The 25734-nt window shown below is 40.4% G+C and overlaps 1 protein-coding gene across 1 annotated transcript in view; it reads left to right on the top strand.

The window, feature by feature from the left end:
• The first annotated feature begins 835 nt into the window (after positions 1-835).
• The window catches only part of pdik1l (PDLIM1 interacting kinase 1 like), a 30582-nt gene continuing 5683 nt past the window's right edge, over positions 836-25734 (top strand). Inside the window, exons 1-2 of the mRNA XM_036562597.1 lie at positions 836-996; positions 5281-5577. Of these exons, the coding sequence (XP_036418490.1) occupies positions 5293-5577 (285 nt within the window). The 5' untranslated portion in view covers positions 836-996; positions 5281-5292. The remainder of the gene's footprint in view (positions 997-5280; positions 5578-25734) is intronic.

Raw genomic sequence — 25734 nt, forward strand, 5'->3', positions numbered from 1 at the left:
GTATATGGTTCTATACGGAGCCAAAAAAGGTTCTTCTACTGTTATGATGTTAAGCTTCTAACCCTTTTTGGATATAGATATAGAACCCTTATCAAAAAGGATCTGTATAGAAGCATATAGAACACATTCTCCATCAATCTGAAGAACCATTTAAGCACTTATATGGCTCTATATCGGGGTTCTAATTAGAAACTTTCCTTTTACCCCATTTTGGTACTATACAGAACCGCTTTCAAGAAACCATATAGAACCATACACAGCACATTCCCCATCAGTCTGAACCATCAGCACCCTTTCACTCTTAAAACAGATGGTTTTTCAAAGGTTCTTTATTAAAGAGAATGGTTCTATTTAGAACCATGAGCCCTATATATATATAAAACCAAGAATCATGCAAACTGTTCTATCTATATGGTTCTAGACAGAAGGATCTGTCTAGAGTGCACTAGATAGGGATTAGGGGGCCGTTTAAGACGCGGCCCGAGTTTCAGAAACAGCGTGCTGGTGTGCAGGTGCTCCCCCCGCGTGAAAGAGCGCGAGTGGGATTTCCCAGCGCGTGCACCGAATTTGAAAGCGCTCGCGGAGGCCCGACGCCACCAGGCTGAGCGAGCTGTGCCGAGGAGGCGCCGACCTGACAGGCGGAGCGGAGCCGTAACCGCGCGGCTTTAACCGGCCAGTGGAGCAGTGCGAACCGCACCGGCAGGAGTTAAGGCGGAGGGATTCCGCTTTTCTGGTATTTTTTCCTTTCGTTGACGGACGGAGCGCCGCTGAAACGGCTCTGTAGGGAGGGGGCGGTGTTTCCCGCTGTCGGAGGAAGGCAGCAGCACCGGATTCGCTCTCCGTTCCGTCCGCTGCGGTTTTTCGGAGACGGAGCGCCGGGGCAAAGGTTGAACCTGCTTGTTGGGCAGCGCGGACGGGCAGCGCCGCGTAGAATGGCTGCTGGAGAAAGAGAAGAAAGGGACAAATGAATTCGGGATAGACTCGAGAGCGAGAGAGGTAAACATCTAAACATCTCCTCTCTTTGTCTCCTCCTCGACTCGGGGAAGGAAGGGGCTCTTTGTCTCGCAGGTGGATAAGAGGCTGAAGTTGGCTTCTTGTCCGAATTCCCCGTTCCACCTTAAATGGTGCAGCAGTTACATGCTGGCGCCTCGGAATGTAACTGCTGCACCATTTAAGGTGAAACGGGGAATTCGACCACCTTCAGCCTCTTGAAAGGATTATTAGGCAGAATATCAGGAATTATTTCTTACCTTCTTCTTGGAATCTTCCGTTCCACCTTAAGTGGCCCTTCAGCTAACGTTACATATAACTCAACCGTTTAAGGTGGAACGGGAAATTCGAACAACAAGCCAATACCGCGTCTTAAAATGATTATTATTAGGCAGAATGTCAGGACAAAAAACGTCTGATTTCATACTTAACTTCTCATTAGAACCTTCCGTTCCACCTTAAATGGCCCAGCGGTTACATGTAACCGCCGCACCGTTTAAGGTGGAACGGGAAATTCGACCGTCATAGCTAACTGACGTTAACGTGTTACCTTATTATAACGTGTTAGTCGGGCTAACAAAGCGGTATGGCAGGATTTCTTGGAAATATTTATTTAATATATGCAAATATTAATACAGAAAGCTCTTTTTATTTGTGTCTTGTTTTCGGTTTAGCCAAATAATCGCCGCTTCTTCCGCAGCCATGTGTCCAAGCAGCCGTTTGTTTACGTTAGCTAACAGGCTAGCTGAATAGCATAACCGAGCTAGCCCGTGTTTGCTCATTTTACACCCTCTTTTTTGGCATTCTCGCCCCTTTAAAAGACAAACGACCACCCTCTTTATGTGTCGTCTACAGCTATAACGTGATTAAGAGCTGTATTTTTGGTGGACCACTCGTGCTGACGCATTTAAAGGGGAATGCCACCAATATTTCCAAAATTTCTTCGTAATTCATTCGCTGGGCTGTCAGTAGTCATGCAGAGTAGTTTGGTGTAAAATGGTTCAGATGTCTTCACAGTGGTGTTGATAGGAACCAGAGGTCACCATGACTACAACACAAATATAGACATTTTATTTACTATCCAAAACCACCAGTGAACCTACACGAGTCTTCTGAGTTTATGTGGAATGTTGATGATGGAAAATAGTGGAAAATCTGAAATAATAAGTTTTCTTTGGGGACTATTTTGTCTCACAGCGCCCTGCACGTATCCCTCAAAACTATCATAAAACAGTGTCTCAGACATCAGACAGTGAATTCATAACCATTTCATGTAGTGACTTTCTGTGAGGGAGCTTTTAGAGGTGGACGTCTGGTTCCTATCACCACCACTGTGAACAATTCTGACTCTAGAAAGGAGTGTTTCTCACCAAACCACTCTGAACGACTTTGTTTGCATCTCAACTATTTAATTGTGTACAAATTTTGAAAAATTGTTGGACTTCCCCTTTAACATCACTGTACAGATGAATCCACTGCTAATAGTGGTTTGTACTGTTTTGACACCTGTTTAGGATGTTAGTGTGTTGGGTTGGGATGCAAATAGTGGGAAAACATACTCAGAATAAAAAACATTAACTACCTGTATTCAGTCCAAGTTATTTTTTGTGAAGGCAGTTTTCAGAATACAGTTATTTTTTTTTACATTTTTTGGCAGAATATGTTTACAATATTTCCCCACTAAGTTTAAAAAATGTACTACCTTCAAAAGAAAAGACAACCATTACTTGTTTATTAACCATTTTAAAATCACAGCATGTAAAAAATGCTTATTTACAGTCACCAAAATTCCTACTAAAGCTTGGGTCGACTGATAAATCAATGTGATCGGTTATTAATCTCAGTGTAACTGAGCTCTGCTAAAGCCTGAGTTGACTGATACATCAATGTGATCGGTTATTAATCTCAGTGTTACTGAGCTCTGCTAAAGCATGAGCAGACTGATAAATCACTGTGATCAGTTATTAGTCTTATTAGCAGTGGGATTATGGGAGCAGCAGTGGACTGAAGCAGGTGATGAAAGCCCAAAACACTGTTAAGAATTTAGTAATTTCTTTGAAATAAGTGAGTTTTTCATGAAGCATATTATCAACAACAACAAGGAACAGTGTGAGATAAATAAAACGTGCCTTATCAGTACGTAATCTGAATACGTTACTTTTTAAGTATACTTTTAGTTTTGCCGAATAAACGTGTTTGGCAGGCTGGATAGCTTCATTGTGTAGACCGTGGTAAATGTGCTGCAGTGGCACTAAACTGTTTTTCACCCAGTGCACTGAAATACTGAAGGGAGTTTTGTGTCATTTTGGCTGCTTGTCTTATTCAAATGGTTGTGGTGCCGAAAGAAAGAGGCACAGCATTAAAAATATGGCTTGTGACCTGGAAAAGATGTTTGCAAATGTCCCGCCTCCCTTAGTTACTGTTGCTGTGTTAGTCAAACTTTCTGCTTCCAGCCCACCTGATGATCAGGACTTGGTATGTTTCAATTACACCTTCAAACGTGTTCTTCAAACATAAAACATTCTCATGTTTTTCAGCCTGATCATTTCGACTAATTTACTGCCACTGACTAATTTACTGCACACTCTTTAAAAAAGATGGTTCTTCAAGGGTTCTTTAGCAAAAAAATGGTTCTATATAGAGCAGTGAGCTTTCAAAGCACCTGTTGCATGAGTAAAGGGTATTTTTTTCTTTTGGTTCAGATTGATGGAAAATGTGCATAAGTGTGCTACAGAAGGTTCTATATAGAACCTTTTTGAAAAGGGTTCCGCATAGCACCGAAAAGGGTTCTCCAATTGTAGCAAGCTTGATATTGTAACAGTAGAAGAACCCTTTTGGGTGCTATATAAAACAAAGAACGCTTTAATCATGCAAAATGTTCTTTGAGTGCTTATGGTTCTATATAGACCAATATTTGCGATTTTTTACTGAAGAACCCTTGAAGAACCATCTTTTTTTTAAGAGTGTAGGTTTGTTCTTAGCAGATTTGTCGTAGTAATAAAAATGAACTGTAGTGCAGCAACTGATTGAGTTTTATGAGTGTGTTGTAGGGTTGGGCAATATGACGATATGTATCGTGATCGTAATAAATACTATTAAAAAATGCTTTTCTGAACATTTTGTGAATATCGTCAGTACTTGTAGAACACTGACCAACTGCGTGTTTCATTGTAAAGAGAGCAAAATTAGTCCAGTTTAACTGGATTTAGTGCAGCAGAGTTTTCAAAATATTGAATAAAAATCATCGTGTTCAGTTTTTGATATTATTTTTTTAATGTAGCACTGCTTGGTCTATTTTCTCTGTTCCAACTGGTCAGATGTCTGAAAAAATACATTTTTTGACATATTGTGTATCGTGAAAATTTCTTAGAGAATCACAATATTACATTTTTGCTGTACCGTCCACCTCTACTCTAGTGTCAAATCCATAATTGTTTCAAATTGGAAACTGCTCATATTTGCATGTATGTTTTGAGCATTGCTGTAAAAGTTAGCACAAATGATTTTTTTGTGGTAAGGTTAAAATGAATGACTCTCAAAGGTGTTAATCCTAGCAACAGTTAGCATTTTCTGCATTAAGCGTGAGGGAACCCACACCAGCAGGAGCGCACTGCCTCTTCAGGCTCTCCTCATTTACTTACAAAATAACGTGTTGTGGTTTTACCTTTCCATGGATTTAGGAACAGATTAGGTTAGAATATGAGGTCACTTTGTTGTCACCTTGATATTTAGTGAAATAGGAGCAGGGCTGAAAGATGGAGGTGGGGCTGAAAGATTAATTGGTTGAAATTTTCAAATCACAAGAGCTGCAATTTTTTTATTATTTTATAGTCTATATTTTGCAAGTTTTAAATAAAAGTAATACAACCTTGTAAAATGGGGCTTGTGAACTGCTTTTAGATTGTTTGGACTAATCAGAAGCAACCAAAACATCCATGTGTTGTGACATCACAACCACGAGTTCAGCCTCAAGCCAGAAAAATGTTTTTAGCCCCAAAAAGACCCATAGCTCAATTTATAGAAAAAAAATCACAATTTAAATCGCAGTATTGGTCAGAAAAATCGCAGTTAGATATTTTTCCAAAATCATTCAGCCCTAAATGGAGGACTGTACTTGTAGTTGGCCAGGTGTTTTCCACGTTACTGCAGACGTCACTGCTGCATGAAGCTCAGCCAGGTTGCATCAGGTGAGGTTGAAGTAGGATCTCGACAGCTTTATTGGAAACACGTTAGTAAAGTTTTCCCATCCCGATTTACTTTTCAATGTGTGTCTGTTCTTCTTCTTAACAGCTGAGGAAGAGGATGGTGAGCAGCCAACCCAAATACGAGCTAATCCAGGAGGTGGGGCGGGGCAGCTACGGGGTGGTGTACGAGGCGGTGGTGCAGCGGACAGGGGCTCGCGTGGCCGTGAAGAAGATCCGCTGCCACTCACCTGAGAACGTGGAGTTGGCCCTGCGCGAGTTCTGGGCCCTCAGCAGCATCCAGAGCCAGCACCCCAACGTCATCCACCTGGAAGAGTGCGTGCTCCAGAGAGACGGCCTGGCCCAGAGGATGAGCCACGGGTCCAACTCCTCTCTATACCTGGAGGTATGTGCGCAGGGAATTATGGGACATTGGAGTTTGCAGAAGGGATAGTCTTAATGTTTTAATCTAATCTATATCTGCTGCATCTGTAGTACACACAAAAAGATGGTTCTTCGAGGGTTCTTTAGTAAAGAAAATGGTTTTATGTAGAACTATGACCATTCAAAGAACCCTTGCATGGTTAAAGGGTTATTTGCATCGTTAAAGCGTTCTTCAGATTGATGGAGAATATGCTGTAGATGGTTCTGTAAAGGGTTCTATATAGCACCAGAAAGGGTTCTTTTATTGTTACAGGCTTGACATTGTGACAAAAGAAGAACCATTTTCAAAAAGGTTCTATGTAGAACTATCTACAGCGCGTTTTCCATCAGCCTGAAAAATGCTTTAGCAATGCAAGGAACCATTTAATCATGGAAAGGGTTCTTCGAGTGTTCATGGTCCTACATAGAACCGTTTTCCTTTTTAAGTGTGTAGGGCTCAACCAATATGTGTTTTTCTGGGCTGATACCCAGGCCTGTCACCACCATCAGGTAATCATGTGGCCATATAAGTAAAGGTATTATTGCTATATAAATAATTGGCTAGTGAAGTCCAGAGCAGCTAAATTTGCTAATTAGCTGTCTTTCTTAGCTCTTTACTTTGCAGCTGATCGCACTGCACTGCACTATGTGTAACAGGTGTCTAGTTAACGAAAGCTTATATTTTTTCTTGAAAATGCAAATGAAAACCATTTATTCTGCAAGCATGCAAAGAAAATTATCATTAGCTGTAATACCTATCAAAATAATAGACAAACATTCCCCCTAGTGTTACAGCACACAGTTAAAAAGATGTACTTCACTTATTTACATTAGCTCAAACCAACTAATAAAAACTCTTAGGCTCATGTTGTGTTTGCTTTGATACAATAAAATTGCAAAATCTGACGTGTGGGAAATAATTGCGGGCAGGCGATTATGTAACAACTGTGACATGCCTATCAGTACGGACATAATGTTTATCGGTAGACAAGCAGGCCATGATTTGTTTTTAGTTGGAAAATTTACCAGAAGACAATTTCTACATAAAATGAATCCTAAATATTAAGCATAATGCTTAATGATGTAGCAACAGTGAACATTTGATTATTACAAAGTACAAATGGTGGTACATTTTCAAAGCAAACTTTAAATCACTAAGTTTGAATACCACTGTTTTGTAATTTTTACTGCACAATTTCTATTTATTTACCAAGTTCAATGTAGTGGGGGAAAAAAATCAAACACTTTAAATGTAAAAAAGAATTGTAAATGTGTCACAATGTTTGCACAGGCCGTTTATCCCCACCAGTGTGTTAAATTCAGTCAATAAATTGTAATTGTGCATTAAAATGTGCAGAAGTGTGTTCACTGTAGAGAATTACTTATTTTCAATCAGAAAATCAACAAAGACATGGAATTTGCACAGGATGTAATGAAATTAATAATTCTGCATAATCAAACACAAACATTAAGGTCGCATGCGACAGGCTTTGATTTTGCTGAGCACCTGTATTTAGCTGGCATCGAAGCCTATGTAATGTTTCTCTTGTCGTTATTATTAATCATTATTTCTGCAGATAATTTTTGTTTACCATAAAGATCAGTTTATTCAGTGTTTAGTTTGTGTCCTCAATATTATAAGTTATACAAGCGAACGCACCGGGTATCAACCACAGAACTGAAAAAAGAAAAAGAGAATCTTATTGGTTTTACTCAGTCAGCAGTCCAGGTTTCAGCCAAGTGGGTGGGCCATGAGCCAGGCTCTTCGCTCTGATTGGCTGTATTTGATATGTCAAACTTGGATCAACAAGTCGAGGTCAGACATCGAGCCAGGAGAGTTTCTGTCAGTCATTGTTGTGTTACAGATGTGCAACAGAAACCTGTTGGCTGAAGAAACTGAAGGGGGAAGGGGTTTCAACAGCTGCCCATTGGCTTCTATTAGTAGAGCGCTCTGACTCTCAAGGTTTCAGTTCTTTTCTATTCTAAGTTCAGGCAAATGCATCAACATTATTCCCCTTGATAATTGGCCGTTTGCTACAGATGCAGCTGAGAGAGATTAGGAGTTGCTGGAGTGCAGCTTCCCTGCTGTAATGTTTTCTCTGCTCTAACTCTAGTTGAATTCACCTCAGGAGGGCAGTTAAAAAGTTTATTGGCTTCATCAGGTGTGTTGGGATCAGGGGAAACTCTACAATGTCCAGGTACAGGAGGTTTTTGGGCAGGTTTCCAGACCCACACTGGGCCTAAACCTGGACCTGAAGGATTTTCAATAGTGATTTGCTGGCTGTGTTTACATGCAAAGATTTTTGCCAGTTCAATTGAATAGATGGCAAGTAACAGATCCAGACTCATGCGCATGCATAGAGATCTGCGTAGTGTAGACGTTACCATGAAAACAAGCATCACGTGAGTCCAGTCAGAGTGAGATGAGCAGCAGTGAGCAGTGCTTGTGTTTTTAACTGCTTTAAAATGATGTGTGACTCAGGAAAACGTCCTTCACATGTCCTTATTAAAGAAGGCCGAGAGGAAGACGTCGTGTTTTGAGACACATAAGCTGGACGTCCGTCCCACCGCCGTCTTTTAAAGATCAGAGCATAAACTTCGTCTCCTCTGCAGACCAGTTTCTGCTCCGCCATGTTGAACGGTATAAACTTTCACTATGACGCGACGAACATGACTTAAACTTTCCGATAGGGAATGTAATCAGATACAGGCGTTTACACGGATATTATTCTTCTATTTAACGGATTATTTACAGGATTACCCACCTCGATCAGTCGGATAGAAACTGTATTCCGAATGGCCTCAATCGGACTAGACTATTCCGATTGAGCTATTAGTCAGATTGTAAACAGATTATTAGGCTGCATGTAAACATGGCTAATGTTGGTATTGCAGTGTAGTCCAAGATGAGACATAATCCGTGGGATTATTACGGGAAACCAATTTTATATATTATCTACACTGCTCTCTTTTGAAGCGGCCAAGGATACCATCAGACGTTGCACACAGTCTGAGTCTGTTGCTGTGTTCATGATAAATGGGAACTTGAAGTTTTACATCTTGGAACTTCCTGCTTCTCACCTCAGTGTGTTCATACAGCCTTGTGGTTGTGAAACAAAGGATGCTCACAGTAAAGTAGTCCTGGTTTGCCACAGAAATCTTGCACTTTACCCTCTGCTTGTTCACATATCTCCATGTATTTTGTGATCATATAGCACAGGGATCAGCAGTCTTATCCTCACAGGGCAGCTTAGACAGCAGGTTTTTGTTCCAGCCGAGCGGGAGCACGCCTCATAAACGATCAACTGTTTGGAGGCAGAAATAAAGGCTGTTTGTGTTGAAGATTGGCAAGCTTTGTTGTAGCGTATTAAAAATAAATATTAACTCAAAAGGCTGCTTAAAAACACAATTTCTTATTCACAGCACACCGTGTTCAAGTGCTGTCACTTAATTACCACTCTGAGAGGTCGTTGAGAAGCTCTGGATTACTGAGTGAGAATTACATAGTTGAAGGGATGCTCAAGTGGGTTTTTTGTACTTCGGTTAGAAACCTCCCACTTGTGATTTGCTCATGTGTGCAGCTTTTAGTCCGCCAAAGTTTAGGCAGCTCCAGCACTTCCAGTTTAAGTTTTGGGGATCTTATATTTCTGCATATATTTGTTTTCTCAGTCTGTCACGCTTGATTCAATTTATTGTTTAAGATGAAGATTAAGTGGTGAATGAGTTCAGTTTATTAAGGAAATTCAAACCACACTAATGGAACCTCAAACCAAACGATGCAACTTTTTAACCAAACATTGAGTAAACCTGGCCGACTGAAATGTTTCGGTAACACTTCACTTGAAGGCTGTCTACTTAACACATTCATAACATCTTACATAAACACTTCGTAACATGTTCACGAATGTTTAAATCAACGTTCATGAAGTATACATGTTTTACATGACCTTAATATGGACTACCATGTCATTTTACTGAGACCGTTTTCAAAATAAAAGTCCTCGTTTTTTATTTTGAAAATCATTTTTTTTTATTTTCAGGGAAGTGCCTAATTTCTGGACCGCCAAAATAAAAATGACCTTGCTTTACCGCTTTGGTCATTAAGTGCTTTGACACTCAGGCACATTTTCCCTATACTTTCAACTTTTTTGTCGAAAATAATTATTTTTTTCTTAAGCATTTGTATTTTGCATTTTTATTCTTTTTCCTTTTGACTCTGTCTTCTTTAAAATGTTAATGTGCCAAAGGGTTAATTCAACAATACATTGTTGAGGAAAGTGGTTTTTATCCTAAGTTTAACTCTCTTGGGGTTTAATGCTAGCACTGTCATTGATGTTCTTTCTCGCCTATGATTTTGAAGAAGGCATAAGTATAATTGTGCATTGGTCATCTTATTTGACACTCTTTGAGGCTAAACAGTGCACTGGTATCCCGAGAATTAATAAATTCTGTTTTATCTTAACCTCAGAAGTGATGGAAGCTAACCAGACTGAAAACCATGTTATGTGGATCTTTAAATTGCAATCCAGTGTTGTCTATTTACACTTATGTGGCTGTCCAGCTTCTACAGCAAATGGATAAGTATTATCGCCTGTGAGATTCCTTCATACAGTCCCACCACCACACTAAGATTCTTAGTAATTTACTTTCCATATAATAAACTGACATGCAAGTCAACAAACGCTTAAGAAAAAAGAAATAAATAAAAAGAAGTTGTAAGTGCATGTGATACGTGCCTGAGTGTCAAAGCACTTAATCATTTAATAAAGGGACGAAGCAAGGTCATTTTTATATTGTCTGACCAGAAATGAGATGTTTCATTGAAAAAAAAAAAAATAAATAAATAAATAAATAAAAATAAGGGACGAGATATATATATGTGTGTGTGTGTGTGTGTGTGTGTGTGTGTGTGTGTGTGTATATATATATATATATATATATATATATATATATATATATATATATATAATTTTTTTTTCAAAATAAAAGTGAGGACTTTTATTTTGAAAAATGTATCTCAGTAAAATGACTCAGTAGTCCATATTAATGTAATGTAAACACGTATGCTTTATAAATATTGGTTTAAATATTCATGAACCTTATGAAGTGTTTATGTAAGATGTTATGAATGTGTTATGTAGACACCCTTCAAGTAAAGTGTTACCAATTTTTCATTCATTGAACTGATGTTCGTAATATTGAGCTATCGTAACAATTGTTTTGCATTTGTTAACTTATTTGTAGTTCACTGAATGCAAGGTGTGAAGTCAGCCAGGTTTACTTACTTTTTCTAGTTAAAAAGTTCCTTTTTATTTTAAAATTTTTGCATCCTTTTGGCATTTTTGCTTTTAAATCATACTGCCGGCTTAACTGAGGGCAAAAGGGATGGGCATGGCATGTTGCACAAGAGGGATGAAGTAGAGAGTGAAGCCACCTCATGCTCCACATCAGCTCAGTTAATCTACGACTCTTAAACACTTTATTACGCGCTCCATGCCTATTCACGTATTATTTTCCTTGTTAATCCAATTAGTGCTTGATGAGTTCGCGCACACAATAAACAGGTTCTCAGCACATCTTGAGCGCAGCTGCTGTTTTCTGGGAGGAGGAGGAGAAGATTGTGTGCTTGTTGTGACGGACGCCGCGCAGCTGCCCGCGTCTTGGCAATCGCACAGGAAGCTGGAAGAAGCTCAAAGAGAGAGACTTTGGCCTGCGCTGTTTGTCGGATGTGACTGGAGAAAAAGTGCTCAGTTCACATGTTTTAGGATAGGAAACATTTGTCCTGGTTTTCAGACTTTAAGATCAAAACGGTTTGTTGTTGCGATTAGACACAGTGACTAGCAGTGATGTCAAAATAATAAAACATGAACATGCAACATCTAAAAGATGAAAAATATTTAAATCCTTCATTTTGTTGAGAATGTAGTTTCAGCGTTGCTCCAAAAGTGTGTTGCTGCGTCTCGTGGCCACACCGCTCGCTTATTTCCGGTACCGCAGTCTGTTTTCACGCATGTCCAGACTGAGAAATCCGAAAGAAATCAGAGTAAGAGTTTACACTCACTGAGAAATCTGATTACTGAGCTAAAATCCAGCCTCTTAATCAGATTTCTTAAGCGGATTTCCTAATCTGATTTCTGAATCTGATTTCTAGATCGGAGTATGGTGTTTACATGACCATTTGAATGATCAGATAACTGCAGAAATCTGATTATGATCGGATTATTGAGTGCACGTAAACACACTCGGTGTTGGATCCAGACTCCAGGTCACTCTGTTTACAGTTTCAGCTCAGCTGTCAGTTTGTAGTGAAGTATTTCTCCAGCTCTCACTGTGATATCGGTGTTTTTCAACCCGTATTCATTTTCAGTGTGTTTTTGCTATGCATAAAAGCACAGATGGGTCCAGTCCAGTAAGTTTACCTTCATCTATATCACGTGATACAAAGACTGACATTAAGTTTGTGATCCTCTGTGATAATCTGGTAGGATTTTAAATTGTGTTTATATTTGTAGTTGGGTTCTCTTGATACTCAGACTCAGATCCAATGTTTTCAGGGCTGTGTGGACACAAATCCAGTCTTTTCAACTTGGACCTGAGCCACTTTCACATGTGGTCCTAGATCGGATTTGTGTCCGATTCATGGCCGAGCGACCTTAATGTGACGCTCAGATCGAAATTCATGTGCTTTTTTGTTTTACTGTGCATGTGTCATCATTCAGCGTTACCATGGCAGCAGTGCCATACCTGAAGTTAAAGCCAGTAAGTGGTGGAAAAGAAACGCATCTCACCCTTTTCGCCTTCGCCTTCATCTGAGAGCTGTTCAGAGTTAATCATCTTCCGAGCGAAGGCTTTTTCTGCTGGTTAGTTTGTTTGCCATTCATGATGCACGATTAATTCACACGATGTTGCTGATAACGATGCGTGTGGGTCGTTTCGGGACGCCGGTTTGTTCACATCAGTGACAGATTTGCGTCACTTACCTAAATAAGTGTGAATCATCATGGTAGACAGATGAGATCTGAGTGAAAAATCTGATCTGAGCAATGAGGCTTGTGATGTGAACATAGCCATCCTTGGATTTATATTCTGGTTTGCTTAGCGTTCACTCAAGCAATAGAACACGAGAGGAAGTGTGTTATCGCGAAATAATGATCTACGGCGACCAAATCACAGCCGTGATGTTATTTCACGATAACACACTTCCTCTCGTGTTCTATTGCTTTTATACAACAGTTAAATAAAGTAAGAAATAAATAAACTGGGCATGGCATTTAATGTGTGTTAATGTTAGCAGTTCCTTCCGCCAAAACGTCTGAGTAACGAGCTCCGCCCACTCACTGCACAGCCGGCAGTTCGTTTTCCAGCTCCTCACACTTAAATTCCGAAACTGTCATCACCACTGAGCAGCTTTTTTGTGTTTTATTGCGGCAGTTTTATGGTCTGATTTGGTCAGACTCTGAAGATCAGACTACACGTTTGGCGAATGGTATTGGGTTAATTTCTGGCTGATCCCAGGTTGTTTAGCTGTTCTTCTGTCACAGCTGCCGACTGAAAAGCTGCTCAGTGGTGATGACAGTTTGGGAATTTAGTGTCGTCTCATCTTCAGAGTCTGACCAAATCGGCTGTCGGTCAAATGTGATCTTAAAAGTGTCCATTTTCTGTCTGTGGCAAAGTAAGAAGTAAAAACGTTCAAATGGTTTGAGCGTCTCCTACAGCTGTCAGAGTCATTGGGAGATATAACATTAATAAGCCACGGGATTCCCTGCGTTACGCCCTGTAAAGCAGGACGAAACACCTGTAACAGCCTCGAGTGTCTCACTGCTTTTATAGAATGGAGAAACTTCACCGCTTTTAATGCATAATATAATTTGTGTGCTTTCAAATGTGTATATTGACTGTTTTATAATGAGGTTCAAATGTGGCCTCTGCCTCATTTAAAACCCAAACTGTCCATTCTAGAACTACCAATTCAGAGCTGATGACAGAAAACAACGTCAAAACAGCTCGTCTGTTCCACAAACCAGAAAAGGTTCTGCAGAGAGGAGACGACGTTCGTTCCGTCTTTGGCCTGTTTAGACGTCTTTGGTCAGTATTGCGTTCACACTTCAAACAAACTGCACCAGAGTCTGTTTTGAAGCGAACCGGGATCGGCCTGCTCAGGAGGTCTCGGTCTGCTTTTTTGGTGCACTGGAGTTCAGGGGGCAGCGGTCTCACTCGCTTTAACGAACCGCACTAACGGAGCAATCGCACCAGGATTAAAAGTCGTGTAGTGTTCGCCCAGCTTACCAGTAATAAGTTATCTGCCCTAAAAACTAGCTTAACCTCTTCAACTCCTTGAGACCACCGGTGGTTCTAAAACGCACTTCGTCACATTCTTCATAACTTCCATATTTCATAAGCTGCATTCAAATGGTGGGTGTGGTATGAGAGCTGTCTTCTTCCCAGTCAAATAGATGGGTGATGTAATTTTAACCCTTATAATAAAAGAAGCTGAACTCACAATTTTTTTTTTTTTCTATCGAAAGTCGACCAATTTTTCCACAAATCTGGGCTATAAACTATAAACAGATGGCGTCTCTTCAGTGATCTGCTCTGTAAAAAGTTATTTCTAAGAGCGTCTAAGATTTTTGGCTTTCAGCAGTAAATTGTAAGCATATAGTGATATGTGTGATCATAAAACACATGTTCTGTTAGTTAATATATATATATATATACACACACACACACCCTGGAGAAAAAATTGCCCAGATTTACTGACATTTTGACCAAATTGTCTGGCAGACTGATCAGATATGCTCACATATGACTATTTCCTAAAGGTTATCTGGTGATTGCCTACAGTGGGCCAAACCGATATGGAAACGATGTACTTTGATGCCATTTTTAACACAGGCGTTTAAAATATGTACCCGGATTAGAACAACAGACAATGTTACATTTGTTGAAGGTTATGAATGCAGTAAAATGAATAAAGTGCACTTATTTTAGTGCAGTACCTCAGTAAACAATCAGTACTTTTAGAGTACAATAAATGCATCATGAATATTGGTGTGAAGTATTGATCAAATTGAAACATCAGTCTGATGTCTGTTTGCTGATACTGATGTGATTATATCGTTGTGCACTCTGAGACTACAGTGCAGGAAAATGGCAACATTCTGCTTGTGGCTTCTGTATTTTATTTTTTCCTGGAAAACGAGGTGGCACAACCAAAAACAAGCTCTTGGCACAATATTGGCAGTGTTTTGCATGAAAAGCAATCTCATTTGAAGGCAGGTCACTCAACATGTGCCAGGCCAAATTACAGTGCAGAGACCACCCTTCCTTTATTTAATTTCCAGGCAAACAGCCATTAAATACAAGTTATTAACTTTTCAGCATCAGTTTCAGAGTTAATATGTATTTTAGTGGTTTGAGTGGCAGTGAGTCTCTTTCCCTTTATTCCAGCTTCTATTCTTTTCGGGAGACTCACTTTCAGTTCCTCAAAGAATCTGCAGACACACCTCCAAAGTTCAGTCTTAGAAGCTGGTTAAATTTTCTGCTTCCCATAAAGAACACAGTTATTTTCCTTCCAGTTTCCCCTTCCTCATGGAAGTGGATTGTCTTATCTCAGAATCATCTTATCTCGTTTAGCCTTTTTAGATTAACATGAGTGACGAGTTCGGGTCGTTGTTTGTGTGAATGTTAGGCCCAATCCCATTTCACCCCTCGCCCCTACCACTGAGCCCTTAGCCCTCTGTTTTGCGCGTTCACGTCTAGGGGTAGGGTGTCCTGATTCTTGCTGAGATAGAGGGGGAGGGTGAAGTGCTGGGGCTACATGACCCTCTAAACTGAGGTTTTTCAGGGACTTCAAACAGAGAGTTATGAGAAAAAAAGAAAAAACTGGCAAGATGGAGAACAAGAGACCAAAGAAACCCACAAATCTGAGAATTTTCTCTATTAAAAAATTATGATAACTCTGTATTGTCTTAGTTTAATGTCATTTCAGTGTATTATGGTCGTTTTTTTCATAACAAGCTTAAAAAAAATCGCTAATATCTCGGTAGCTAGCTAGCTAACTTTCCCGTTCCACCTTAAATAGTCCAGCAGTTTTTTTTTTATTTATTTTTTATTTTTTTGATTTTTACCCAATTATCTCCCCAATTTTGTCGTTTCCAATTCCACCCGCTAGTTAGGACTCCCCCAATCACACAACGCTATCAACGCTAGGAGGGTGAAGGCAGCACAGGCTTCCTCCGAGACCTGTGAAGCCACCCACCGCTTCTTTTCGAACTGCCGCTCACGCAACGTCACTGGACAACCGAACGCGCTCGGAGGAAAGCGCCAACCGCCAGATCTGCTACGTCAGCTAACAGACGCCTGCGCTGACTAGCATCGCGCTGAGTGATGGGGGGGGTGAGGGAGGGGCCATCCTACCCACCCAGATAGAGCGAGGTCAGTTGTGCTCTCTCGGACTCCCGGCTACGGATGGCTGTAGCATCACCAGGGATCGAACTCGCGATCTCCTGATGATAGGGCCAACGCTTAGACGGTTGCGCCACTCGGGAGCCCTAGTCCAGCAGTTTTAATTTGAAGGTTGTCCCATTTTGTAGGGGAAGATTTTCGACGCTCGAAAACAAGGGGTAGGGGTAAAAAGAAGGAATGGGACTGGGCCTTAGTGTCTCTTTGAAGGGGAACATAGTGACACTGAGATCTGGTTGGTTTTAATAATTGGAAGGATGGAAGAATAAAGTGGCAGGACAAAAGTAAGGAGTGGAACAAGTAAACACTGATAGATTTGTTATCATACTTTAAGTAAAACACCCTCCAACTTTATGTTCTGACGCTGAAAATGAATAACTGAATGATTTTGACCTGATATTATTAAATAAATAAAGAGCGGTCTCTGACTTTAGCACAGCACTGTGTAAACCACAATAAAGCTTTGACTTTATCAGCTTTGTTTGCTTGTTAGGTCTCTCTGTCACTCCCTATTGGTTGCTTTTTAGATGTCTGTCATAAAGGTATTCACATTGCACGATTTGGATGTTGCCAAAACGTTGTCGTTGGCTGTGTTGGGTCAGAAAGGCACCAAATCAAACTTCAAAGGCCTCAGATTGTAACTCAGTCTTCTTTTATGATTTGTGATCTTTATGGTGGTGAAAATCCTGCAGTGTAAACTGCCTTAAGTGTGAACAGACTTGTGGCGAGGAGTTGTCCTCATGCACACCACATAAACATGTTTGAGAGAAAGCTCAATCTTTCATCTCTCAAACCTCGCACGAGTCAAGCCAGCTGGTGGATACAAGGCGCTTCGTCTGAGGCAGGATGTGGTGAAATGTACCAGCGTTCAGCAGTTACTGACGCTTATCCTTCTCCTCATTGGCTTCTGCTGTTGTTTTGGTTCTGATTGGCAGGCGAGTCCTGACTGAGCCCTGATTGGCACCGTTGGGCAAAGTGAGCACTGTATGTTGGACAGGACGGACGTCTGGAGGGCTGAAAGATATTTATTTTGAATTCTGAATTTAAGTGAGTGCAGTTTTCAAATCGTGAGGGCTGCAGTGTTTTACAGTCATATCCTACATTATCAACTACGCTGCCTAATAAATCAGAGCTTGTGAGCTGCCTGTAGATGAGTTAGACCAATCAGAGGCAACTAAATCTCCATGTGTTGTGACATCACAACCATAACGTACTGGCAGTCTGGCGGAGTGCATTAATGGGTCAAGCCTCAAGCCAGAAAATCATGGATATTCTGCTCTTCTTGGCCAGAAAAACAGCCCTGAACGTCAATTTATAGAAAATAAACTCAATTTAAAGCACAGTTGCAGTATTAGAAAAATCACAATTAGATATTTTCCCCCAAATCATTCAGCTCTAGACCTTATGTTATGTTTTGAGGTCACAAAGAAATTTCAAGAGCACTTTTCTTTTTTTCATATCATGAAGGCGTTTTCACACCTGGAAGTTCAAACCAAGGCTCATGTTTTTGTTACACTGTACATTTGATCCGGTTAGTTTTGGTTTCACGTTGCAATTTACCGAGCGCACTAAAGAACTTTCCATGACACACCTGCGTACCGTCGTCACCTGTGTGGGCTGTGTCTCCCTGTACTGAACACTGACTGGGTTGTAGAGGTGCATCTGACGTCGGTGTGTGGTCGTTTCTGTGGGCAGCCTTTTCTGTTTGATTGGTGAAAATGAATATCCTCTCTCTCTCTCTCGCTCGCTCGCGCTCTCTCTCTCTCTCTCTCTCTCTCTCTCATCCTCTCAGAAAATGCAAGGTAGGGGTTTTGACATTTTTAAGCATTTTTGTCCTCCTGTAGTTTAATGGGTGAGAATAGCCAGCCTTAACTCTGAAAGTCTGAACCATTCAAAATAAGTGTTTTCACACTGCAAACGAACCGAGCCGTGGTTGAGTGTGATCTGGACCGAGACCACCAAGGCACCTTTCACACCTGCTATTTTGATTCGGACCGAACTGAAAAGCCCAAAGGTCCAGACCAAACTATGCATCTATGTTATGAGAGCCTATATGGAGGAAACTTTTTGAGAGGAGCCAGTTGAGGTGGTTTGGGCGTCTGATCTGGATGCCCCTTGGAAGCCTCCTGGTGGGCATTTACCAGGCCCAGCCTACTGGGATGAGGCCCTGAGGTTGTCCTAGGATCCGCTGGAGGGATTATATCTCCAGGTTGGCCTAGGAGCGGCTCGGGGTGAGCTCTCTCTGGAATGAGCTGGAGGACGTTGCGGGGGACAGGGTCGTCTAGAATACTCCGCTCTCCCAACTGATACTGCGACCCTGTCTGGATTACGCTGTTAAAGATAGTGAATGCATGAATGAATGAGTGAAGGAATGTTTAGAGAGGTAGGTGAACACAATGTGAAATCTTTTTACCACAAAAAAAAGATGGTGGGGAGAAGTGTGATGTCTGTGTTGTTTGTGCCTGTTGGCATTCAGAACCATTAGCCTACTGTGTTTGCACACAGAGGAATAAGACCTCCGCATTTAACCCATCCGTGCAGTGAAACTCCCAGATACATGCACACTAGTGAACACACACACTAGGGGGCAGTGAGCACACTTGCCCGGAGCGGTGGGCAGCCCTATCCACAGCACCCGGGGAGCAACTGGGGGTAAGGTGCCTTGCTCAAGGGCTCTTCAGACACGTACTGTCAGCTGAGGGAATCAAACTGGTGACCTTCCCGTCACAAGGCTGGTTCCCTAACCTCCAGGCATGTCCTTTAGCACGTGGGGTTGGAAGTCTCATTCATGATGGAGACGGCCACATGTTCACTGGACTCAATTTAGCCTTTGTTTGACAAATGTGTTTGATTAGACAGTCTTGAATAAATCAAATTAAATGATGCATCAGATCTCAGTTTCTAATTATATGAAATGTTCATCTTTTATGAGAAATAAATTTTGTTCTAGTCTTTCATCATAGGTTCATAAGATATAATGATATACATGTACTGAACTGATATCTCATCATACTAATAAAATAACTGCATTGTGTCTCTCTCGCTTTGTGCAGAACTTTTGCTACATCCAGGTTTGGCTCCTGTGGGATAAGCGAGCCAGAGCTGAGTGTGACAGCCTGCCCCATAGGTTGAACACACAGTGCCGTGTTCATACTGTAAGCTTCTAGTCATGCTATGGGAAAGTACTGTATTTTGCTGGCAGGGAGTTGCTTGGTGGCCTTTCTTACTGTACCGTCTGTGTGGGATGAGAGGGGCTGAGAGGCTGCTGGTGGCTGATTATAGTCTCTCGGTGGCACGTGAGCTTTTGTCCGACAGCTCGTTAAGCTGCACTATTTGGCTTCTCTCCCAGAACCCCTAGCTGTCTCTTTCTCGCTGCCTCTCTCTCTCTCTCTTTCTCTCTGGCTGCCCACAGACAACAAGCACTGATGAGCCAGAATCGGACGCACAGTTTGTATAATGACTCTGTTGAATGGATTGTTATCTGTGCTGCGCTGAATATTTCGCAAATCCAGTTACACACAAGCTGCCTCTTAAAGGAACACACCAGCGTTTTTCAACATAATCTATTACGACATTTCCCTGAGCTTAGAAAAGAGCAGAAAACCTAATCAGTCCAGGCACATTTAGAATAGATGGGTCCTGTTTAATTATTATAAAATATGTCACATCATTCTGCATTATTCTCCTTTATTTGAATACATAATTAGTAAAAAATACTAAAAAAAAAAAAAACAAGCAAAGTAAGATGCGTTTATGGTTCCCCAGGGTTAAAATTTAGCTGTTAGTTGGTGCAACCGTCCAAAAGTATGTGCAAGTTAAGTTAAATGATTTGGTATGATTTTATCAAACCTTTTAAAATCATAACATGTTGACAAATAAAGCAGCTTCAGACGTTTTGCAAGGAGTTTAACACTTTTAGTCATAAGTCTGACTTCCTCAAATGTCATGCGGCACAACCAGCAACAAAAGACTTTTATTCTGACGTGCTTTTAAGAAAGAGTGGACAGGGCATTGCATCATAAAGAAGACCCCAAGTGACCTTCATGGTGCAATACCAAGCTCAGTAGCTCCGTCACAAATATTGAGAATAAATGTCTTTATTTATTTATTTTTTAATCACAGCTAAGCTGGTTCAGTTTAACAAGGTGGACTGACTCAAGGAAAACCATAAAAATGAGTTACTATTAGGGCTGAAATCGTGATCGTTTTTATTTTATGAGTGCAGTATTCAAGTTGCAAGAGCTGCAGTTTTAAGTAGACTAAGCCTACATTACCATCAGTGTTCGCTGGCATTTTCACAAGCTCTAAGTGGGAAGATGTAACCTGAAAACACTGAGAACTGCCTTCAACCAAACACCCACGTGATGCATACGTGAAAACAAAACCACTTTCATTCTGCCGTATTACAGTCAGTGTTCAGGCTTCAAGCCAGAAAAAAGTGGATGTTCTGGTCCTCGCAGGCACAGGCCTGGATCTTTAATATATCGCTGTTGTCAGAAGAAAACCTCGTATCTCCAAAATGGTAACTTTACAGGAGAAGAAAAAAACCTCCTTTACTTTTAATGGAAGTCAATAGAACCAGAATTTTTTTCCACATCATTTTGGGTCATTTCTTTTGGTCCATTCATCATGAAGTTTACACACAATGTAAAGGGAAACGGGCATTTTCAAATTATGTCAAAAACTGAAAAACGGAGATACAAGTTTTTGTTTCCGACAGCAGCAAAATAGAAAATAACCATAATTTAAATCACAGTTGCAATATTGGACAGAAAAATCGCATATTTTCCTCAAATCATTCATCCTGTTGTTTGTTTATTTACATTTTTTGTTTATATATAAAAATTATTTACCAAAATATATATATATATATATATATATATATATATATATATATATATATATATATATATATATATATAAATTTACCACTCCTGAAAAAAAAAACATTTTTAATTTTTTTCCCAGTAGTGGTAAATAATTTTTAAAAGATAATATTTTTATTAAAGTGTGATGCCCCACCTGACGTTATCTGGGTCGGTCCTGTTTAAAAAATGAATTTATGCCATTATAAAAGCTACAAAAGAAATATCAATACACTGAATAGATTCTTGATTCTTACACATACAAAAATACAAAATATTTACACACATACACCTATACAGCCTACAGCAGTTTAGCCCTGCCCACTCACACTGACTGGACTGCTTCAGGACAGAGCTCATTTACAGATATCAGTCTTAAAGGCACAGTAACAAAAAACAGCCTCTTTAATTCTACACTCTTAAAAAAGGTGGTTTTTCAGGGTCGTGTAAAAATGAATTGGCTCCCTTTTTACTGCATAAACCACACGTATGTTCAGTCAAGTCAAGGTTTATTTATATAGAGCTTTTTACAACGGGTGTTGTTGCAAAGCAGCTTTACAGAAAAATCGGGGTCTGAGCCCCCATGAGCGTCGCCAATGGCAACAGAGGCAGGGAAAAACTCTTAAAAGCAAGAGGAAGAAACCTTGAGAGGAACCAAGACTCAAAAGAGGAATAAAACAATAAAAAAGAGCAAAATGAACAGAGAATAAGGTTTTAACGTTAGTATAAAATATTAAAATACAGATAAGAGGAACAGCAGGTGAAGCAAAGTCTCTGATTAAACAGTTTGAGTCTGTGCAGCAGCAGCATCAGGAGGGTCAGTTCATGCAGGTGAGGTTTGCATAGCGTTGTACAGCAGGAGGTTCCGTGGTGGTCAAACTGGTCCAGGAGACGGGCGAGCAGTGGGCAGATGACGCAACAGCGCTAGACCGCACGGAATGGGCAGCTGTTCAGCTCAGCGAAGAAACACACAGGCAGTTAGTTCTGTTAATGCAGACTGAGTATAGTATACAGTGTAACACATACATGTATAAGTAGGGCTGGGCGATATAATCGAAAAGTAATCGAAAGCGACATTCAGAACCTCCAACCTGCGTAATCTTGCCAATGTTAGTTATTTCGAATTTTTTTTTTTAAATTCTGTTAATCCTTTCCCCACTCTGTGTTCATGTACTGTCCCCTTAAAACTTACTACCGTGCGTGTATCACGTGACTCCACCACGTCCACTCTGCGACATGGAGGCTAAGGCTTCATACAGCAGATAAAAGTGGCCCAAATCTGATTTTCTCACCAAATCTGATTGTTTTGTTTTTCTGTTCAGATTATCTTTTAAATGTGATCTGTATCATCAGTCTGAACAGATCAGCTCCTAAACTGACCCACATGCGCGAAAGAACAGAGCGTCACGCTGCTTCACGGCTCATCCAGAGGTAAACAATCATGACCGCCAACGAATGCCAGTCGCTCCCGGAGGATCAGCTTCATCTTCACCAGCATCACAGGAGCCATCATGAAGCTTCACTGACTGACAGCTGGGCTCATCACCCAGAATGTGTTGGAGCCGTAAAAAGGGCGTGGTCACTTCTTTGGTTCGCGTCCTCGGATTCTTTAAACTTTGCTTTCAGATGTTTATGAGTCTCAGCAGCGCGAAATTATGATGAATGTCGAGTTGGATTGACGTAAAAGTCACGTGAATTCGGATCTGGCTGTTGAGATGATTTACATTAATATACACAGAGCATATTTACAGTACAGACCTCATGAACTATGTGGGCAAACAAAAACAAACAAAATAATGTAGGATGGCCCTTTTTCATAAGAATTTTTGTCAGTAATTGTTTTGAAAGGCTCATCATTGAAGCCAGTGGGCAGGTGATTTCAGAGAAGCCGTTGGCTTTTGTTTTAAGTGTGTTTGGAGTTTCCTTTTGATAAGTATGCAGGGAAATGTGTCATTGTTGTGTGTGGAAATTGACTGTAGGCTCTAGATGCAGCAGATAGAGGTCGAAGATGCCGATATATGTTCTTGGCCTTGATTCAGATAAGATCTAAAAAACAAATCGTGATCCACACATCCTGTTGTATCACCTTTTGTCTGAAACGCTGCTTACGTGGCATTTAAAAACATTATTGCTTGCAGTGTGTAGCTGAATAACAGGCGTTGGGTCACACCCTGCAGTGGTGTTTCTTGTTTTGACAGCAGAAATCCTAATTCAGACCTTGCAAGCAGCTGCTGTCAGAGCGGTGTTTATCAGGTGAGTGGCTGCTGCGCTCGTGTCCGTCAAATGCACTGATGTAGCGAGGCTTTAAGATGGATACAACATGCACTTATCTGCTCAGCGGATGGAAGGAGAGAGCCGGAGAGATGAAATGATGACTGTTCCTGCAGTCGGATGCTTTTAAGATGAGAGGCTTCGCATTGCGCTTTGATTAGCAGGCAGGCAGCGAGCCAGGCTCACACAATAAGACTCGCTGTGCTGGAATGCCAAACTGCTCAATTGAAAGCTGGATTTCGAGGCGTCAGCTCTGTCCTGTCACAGCAATTTGTTTGTAATGTCTTTTGAGTTGGACTTCTGTGAAACAGGCAGTAATTAGTTTTAGGGTTGTCGTGATTTCTTGATTAAAAAAAGATGATAATTGAGTAAAATGTACCTTTTGTATAAGTGATAGTGATTATTTGGCAGATGGTATGACAATTAGGGGTGAGCAACATATGTTATCATTATCTTCATAAATTGCATCACATTTACATTTACAGCATTTAGCAGATGCTCTTATCCAGAGCGACTTGCAAAAAGTGCTTTGTTGTCTACTCAGAGAAAGTATCTTTGCTAGTTACTGATAGGTTAGAGAGAAAGCTAGTCCTGAGCTCAGCGTCAGCCCTATAATTAGGAGATCACGACATTGATCCCTGGTGATGCTACAGCCGTCCGTGGCCGTGGAAGGATGAGGCGGCAGAACGGCTTCAGAAAGTGTAACATACTGCAAACGCAGTGATGCAATTTTCTACAACCGCTGAGCAATTATTTCCAATTCATAGTAAGACCTGTTGAAGAAAAGCGTGTGTGGAATCACAGTCAGAATCAGGCTTTATTGGCCAGGTATGCTTACACATACAAGGAATTTGGTTTTGGTTACAGGAGCTCACAGTGCACAGTATCAGACAGACATTTACATGTAGTGAATAAAAAAAAAAGTAAAATAAAATAATATAAAATATATATAATTATATAAATAATATATTTAAATATTTTATAAATAAAATAAAACAAGTATTTGATTTTATTTTTTATTTTTATTCATCATTTTTGATCATTTGAGGGGCCATATCATCAAAAATGCAATTTCTCCCGTTATTGTTAAATAAACGAATTGGAAGTAATATGTAAACGTTGTTTCAGAACATACTCTCTTAAAAAAGATGGTTCGGAAGAAACACTTCACCATGCAAAGAACCTTTTGTGCACCAAAAAACAGTTCTTCTATTGATGCAGTCTTGACATTGTGAAAATAGAGAAATCCCCTTTGCTGCTGTGTAGAACCACATACAACACATTCTCCAGCATTCTGAAGAACCATTTCACATGCAAAGAACCATTAAAGCATGAAATGGTTCTATATAGAACTCATGGTTCTAATTAGAACCATGGTTTTTACTAAAGAACCCTTGAAGAACCATCTTTAAGAGTGTACTTTTGACTATCTAGTCCATACAGTCCATATATGGAAGCTGCAGAAACAGCTATTTTTCAGTTCACTGTTTCTGTGGTGTCTCATTTACATATCTTCACCTGTTCAGCCTTTAGCCCCGCCCACTCACACTGAAGTTCTAAGGAGAGTTTCAGCTCTGAGTGCGTTTTGAATGAAGCACATTACAGGGCAGCCAGTCAGTACAGAGCTAATTTACATATCAGTCTTAAAGGCACAGTGACAAAAATTGTAAGTGACAATGTGGGCTTGGAAAATGGTCATGTAAAAATGAACGATGACCTGCTTTTGGTGCAGAAAATGGCACAAATGTTATTAGTTGCGCTTGAGGGTAAAAAATAAAATGCAAGAAAAGTGTAGTACATAGGCCCTTTTAACATAATAGTATATATAAGACCCCTAAAGTAAACATTTTTTTTATTTTTGAAAGTGTATAGTTTCATCAAAAATGTATGGTAACTAAAACGCATTTCAGTTTTATCAGTTCTCCTGCACTGTTATTTGCTCTTCTACATTGCAGTCAAAGTTAAATTGTTTGACAGCCTTTTTTTACGATTTATTTTGAAATGTTTTTTTTTATCAGGGCTGTCAACATTAATGCGTTAACGCTCGTGATTAATCTGGAAACCTTGACGCGTTAATTTTTTTTTATGCAAATTAATCATACTACCAAGCTTGACCCCAACTTCCTCCCGTAATTCCCACACGGATTTACTGAAAGGCGCAAACATAGAAACAGGATGACTGAGGGAACATCTCCTGGTGTGCTGAACGGCAGGTTTCCTTTTAAAAATCTTCCAGATGGAAGTTTAGATAAAACTAAAGGTTCGTCTGGAACGGAACGACTAAAGCTACGTTCATATTACAAGCCTCATTTCTCAAATCCGATTTTTTTGCTCAAATCTGATCTCTGATACGGTGGTTCACACTCGTTTAGGTAAGTGATTCAAATCTGTCATTAATGTGACGAACCGGCGTCCTGAAATGAGCCGCATGAGCTCATCCTACTCAGTAACGTCACGTGAATGAATCACGTGATTCAACAGCACAAACTAACGAGCAGAACGAGCTTCGCTGAGAAGATCATTAACTCTGATCAGCTCTCAGC

This window comes from Colossoma macropomum, unplaced genomic scaffold (assembly GCF_904425465.1).
Source record: "Colossoma macropomum unplaced genomic scaffold, Colossoma_macropomum, whole genome shotgun sequence".
In the NCBI taxonomy this organism is placed as follows: Eukaryota; Metazoa; Chordata; class Actinopteri; order Characiformes; family Serrasalmidae; genus Colossoma; species Colossoma macropomum.